Source organism: Coenobita brevimanus, chromosome 78, assembly GCF_032717465.1.
Source record: "Coenobita brevimanus isolate Jiangsu-jjx chromosome 78, ASM3271746v2, whole genome shotgun sequence".
Lineage (NCBI taxonomy): Eukaryota > Metazoa > Arthropoda > Malacostraca > Decapoda > Coenobitidae > Coenobita > Coenobita brevimanus.
This window is the reverse complement of record NC_137031.1, coordinates 26,202,538-26,207,537: the sequence shown is the minus strand read 5'-3', so window position 1 is coordinate 26,207,537 and position 5,000 is coordinate 26,202,538. Positions and strand designations below refer to the sequence as shown.

Here is a 5,000-nt window from a genome sequence, read left to right as displayed (position 1 = left end):
ATCATGAAGTAGGCTACCATTAAGAATATAATTTGTTTATAAGGAGTTAAACGTGTTCTAATTATAATGAGAGAACAGACAGCCAAATAAAATAATAAATATATAAATGATGTTAAGGCAGAATCTTGAATACTATCTGTGAGTTTGATAGAAAAGAAAAAGAAGGAAAAAAATGACTACCGTATAAGATCAGAATAAATAAAAAATTGATTGCAAATTTTGAAAGAATATAGGCCATTAGTAAAAACTGTATATATAAATTTAAAAAACATATTCAAACCAAATTTAAATACATTACGAGAAGTAGGCCTGAAATAATTATATTTGGTGTGAATAACGTAAGTATATCCAAAAGACACTAAGTAATCATTGACCCCTTGACCTCGTGACCTTCGACCTGTTACGTGCACCTCGCTAGCTCAACCCAGCTGCTAATTAGGCTTCACCTGACGCTTTTTCTCAGCTGGTAGGCAGTACTGAGTCAGATCTGAGGAACAGGGTAGTCTTAACTCTTTCACTGTTAGACTTCAGATGGGGAAAACCGTCCATATATCCTAGTGGTTTGAGCTAGGGAGACGTGTAGGACTTTCTTCTTGCTCTCCAGACGATTTTATGCAGCTGGGGAGAGAGAGGTGGAGCTGGGGGGTTATATAAAGTCTTCCTCAACCCCCCCCGAATACACCAAGTCCATCCATAGCTGAATAAAATCGTCTGAAGGCAACTGAAATGAACTGAAAAAAAAAAATCCTACTGAGGGGTAAGTGAAGACGGTTTTTCGCCCAGTGAGAGGTTCATAGAGACGATTTTCCCCCTTTACAGCTGAGAAAAAGCATGTGAAGTCAGCCCAGATAGCAGTGAAAGGCTAAGGGTTTTATTCTTGTTGTTCAGACGGTTTTCTCAGGTGTGGAGGGGTTTAATCAAAGGCAGTATTCTCGGTTAAGGAAGCTCCCTAACACCTTTTCCCAACTGACTTATTTTGTGTATTATACCTTACTGTCTGTCACGAGTCAGCTAGTGACATTGGCTTTTGTGGGAAACCACGAACTCAAGTGGAATCCCAGTTTATCGTTCAGTAACCGCTCATTTGGACGGGAGTTCTTTTCAAATCAATTTTTCATTGTCATATGTGATCGTCTTTGTGTGGGACATTAGCGCTTCCGCTGAGCAATTTGTTTTGGGCGCGTTTCGCTCATTCTAGCCGTTAAAAATGCGGCCCCTAGCGCTCCCTCTTTCCCACGAGTTTATTCAGTCAAGTGTCTGCTGTGACGGAGTGAGGTTCTGTGCTCCAGCAGAGAGACGTCAGCTAGCACCCAGGCTCACTAGACTACAGTTCTCCAGGCTCCCACCCTTCGTTGGTGATACACTGCATTCATTGACCAGTATTTCCTTTTCGTTTTCCTAGACTTAAGAGTTTAGTTAAGTGTGCTGTCTCCTTACATGCTGGCCGGCTGCGCCGCATGTTTTTTTTTTTTAGGCGTAAGAATTTAGCTCTTGAGTGAGTGAGTGAGTGCGATCTCATTAATTTGATTTTGAAATGTAACGTTAAATTTATTTTGTAATGAATAAATTTAACAGTTCTTTTTCTTGAGCTTAATGTAATGTAAACTCGTGTTTCATTTCACCATAATTAAGCTTATTTCCCTTATAGCTCCTAGCTTGCATAAGCGTTTGCTATTCATAACTGGTACTTAGGCCAGTCTTGTTGTATTAAGCTTAAAGTCCGTTGTGCCTTCTAGGAATTAAGCACCAGCAAGAACCTGATATTATTAATAATATTAGTTATTTATTGTCAGGGGTGAAGTAACTTTCTCCAGAGGCTAACAGTACTAAATAACAGCAATTGAGTAATTAGTCTCTGCTGTGTACTGTTGAGAAAGTTTATAAATTCTCGTTCTTAGAGAATCGTGCGAAGCAAGCCAGCGTAAAGTAATCGTTGCTTGATTTAGCAAGACAATTCTTGTTCCTGCTCTTTAGTATTATTGAACACTATCATTTTCAATAATATTTGCATTTATTTAAAAAACCCCGTGACACTGTCCCATCCCATGGTCCATAAACCCTTCCAATATCGCCATACTCTGCATGGATAACGTGCTAAACCCAGCCATATCCAAAATATAAATCGCTAAGGAAGAGGTGTTAGGGAGCTTCCTTATGAGTCCAAGTTCGTATTCTCGGCAGTTAACTCCGTAACACCTCTTCCTCACTGATTTATTTTTCAGAATGACTTAAGTAACAGGAAGGCAAGGTGTAATCAGCAAAATAAGTCGCTTAGGAACAGGTGTTAGGGAATACCTTACCGACGAGAAGGCAGCCCAAGCCTCCCTTAACCCCTTCAGCCCGAGAAATCCCTCAAGCTGAGAATAACCGTCTGAAAATCGCAAAAATGTGATGAAATCCAACACAAGTGAAATTAATTAGTATCTTACCTGTCTAGTCTTCCTGGCACCTACCTGTAAATAATTATATATATATTTTATTTACATTATTTATATTGAAATTTATATATACATCTATAGGGCAATAATTTATATAGATTGTACTATTAAGCTGGGAGTTTGGTATTGCCCGTTAGTTATACCGTTACCGTTACCGTTGATTGCACCGTTACCGTTGATTGCAACGTTACCGTTGATTACTCGATTACCGTTACCGTTTGTGTAGCCGTTACCGTTGGTTACTCCGTTACCGTTGATTGCACCGTTGCCATTTGTATACCCATTTGTGTAGCCGTTGCCGTTGACTGCTCCATTACCGTTGATTGCCTCGTTACCGTTGATTGCACCGTTACCGTTTGTGTAACCGTTGGTGTAGCCGTTTCCGTTGCCATTACCGTTGATTAGGCCACTTCTGTTGACACCGTAGCCATTGATGGCTCCATTACCGTTGGGACGCCCATAATTGTAACCATTACCGTTGACACCGTTACTGTTGATACCGTTACCATTCACACCATTTCCATAGCCATTACCGTTGATCCCGTTACCATTGATACCGTTACCGTTGATCCCGTTACCATTAATACCGTTGATACCGTTACCATTTACACCATTACCATAACCATTACCGTTGATGCCGTTACCTTTGATACCGTTACCATTTACACCATTACCATAACCATTACCGTTGATGCCGTTACCGTTGATCCCGTTACCGTTGACACCGTTGCCGTTGACACCTTTACCGTTGATGCCATTAACGTTGATACCGTTACCATTGACACCGTTGCCGTTGACGAGTCCAATATTGGCGTTGAGACCATAGAAACTAGGAGCGGTGGCACAGTCGAAGTTGTACCACCAGTCACACACAAAGTACTGTTGGTTGAAAACAGTACCATTGGGACAAAGGAAGGAATCCATATGTCCATCAGGTTGGCAGATGTGGAAGACCTGTGGAGATAGTAGTAGTAGTAGTAGTAGCAGTAGTAGTAGTGGTGGTGGTGGCGGTGGTGATAGTGGAGGTGGTGGAAGTAGTAGTAACAGTGTGGAAGACCTCTAGAATTAGTGTAGTAATAGTAGTAATAGTCATAGTAGTAGTAACGGTGGTTGTGGTGGTGGTATTGGTGGAAATAGTAGTAGTAGTAGTACTAGTAGTAGTAGTAGAACTATAAATGTAGTAGTAGCAGTAGTAGTGGGAGGAGCAGGAGGAGATAAAGAACAAGAACAATAAATAGTAATAACAGTAGTATTAGAGACAGTAGTAGTAGTAACAGCAACAGCAGTAGTAGTAGTATGGAATATGAAGAAGAAGAAGAAGGAGGAGGACGAGGAGGAGGAGGAAGAGAAGAAGAAAGAGGAGAATAAGTAGTAGTAATAGTAGCAGACTAGTAGTGGTAGTGGAAGAAGAAAAAGAAGAAGTGTTAGTAGTAGTAGAAATCGGTAAGGAAGAAGCCCCAGTCATCACCATCGGCATACCTGAAGATGGCATTAAGAGGTCATTAGGCAGGTCAGGGAGAACGACCGTACTGTTTAGAAATTAAGGTTGAAGATGCAAGAGAAAGTTTATATATACATGCGAACTCTCTGTATGGTTTTAAGGTTAGTGTAATTGGTGGATGAAACGCAGATTTCACCAAGGGGAGGCTGATTTATGGCCAAAGTGTGAGAGAAGGGGATGCTATTCAGTAAGTTAGCTCATTTCTTTCATCTTCAGTGCCCAAAGACTTAAGGCTATGTTGGAAAGTTGTTTTATTTTGTGATCTATTTATAGATTTCACCAGATAGAGCATTGTTTGTGGCCAAAGTGAGGGAGAATGGAATGTCTTTAAGTAAGCTAGCTCATTTCTTTCACATACCAATGCATAAGGACTTCAGAGTGTATTGGAAAATATTTTTGGTTTAATGTGTGGGATCATTTTGAACTCACATGGAACTGGACATGAGGCAGTTTTTGGTGTATTCATCGCCTCAAAATCTGTACTATGAGAGGCAAAATGCTAATAACTCATAGAAGCAGATCTTCATTTGAAAGCAAGCTCCTCTAACCACAACGTATAGGAGTGAAACCTGCTAATTTTTACCCCCATGATGAGAAGCAAACGTCCTACATCCAAGATTGTTATTAAAATTGGTTGATATTTTTACTTTCCTTCTCGAAATAGCTTATTGTAGCCTAACCTACCCTGGGTGTAATGTCAGCTTGGTATTCATGGACCTGTGTATTGGGGTAGGTAATCCGGGTGTAATGAAGGAACTGGCTAAATATACACACCCTAGACAGTAAGCATAATAGTGTACCCTCATGCTACACCCAGATTGCAGGGCATTCTTGGTGTAGGAAAATTGGAAATGGTGTCGGGAAAGGTGTATTGGCGCTCCTATACCCAGTGTAGTGAAAAGGCTAGCTAAGTACCATGAAGAACTCCCATAAGTATATAGTACCATGAAGAAGCGCATAATGGTATCGTGAAGGGGTCTAGCCTAAGATACTACCATGAAGAAGCCTTAGTACCGTGAAGGAGTGCACAGATGGATCGTGAAGGGGCTAACCTCAATAAC

General features: G+C 40.7%; 1 protein-coding gene across 1 annotated transcript in view; it reads right to left on the bottom strand.

Annotated features, from left to right (window-relative positions):
• Window positions 1-431: 431 nt before the first annotated feature.
• The window catches only part of LOC145408767 (uncharacterized), a 21,637-nt gene continuing 17,068 nt past the window's right edge, over window positions 432-5,000 (bottom strand). Inside the window, exons 8-10 of the mRNA XM_080279419.1 lie at window positions 3,033-3,178; window positions 2,654-2,981; window positions 432-487 (exon numbers count right to left, since the gene is read on the bottom strand). Of these exons, the coding sequence (XP_080135545.1) occupies window positions 432-487; window positions 2,654-2,981; window positions 3,033-3,178 (530 nt within the window). The remainder of the gene's footprint in view (window positions 488-2,653; window positions 2,982-3,032; window positions 3,179-5,000) is intronic.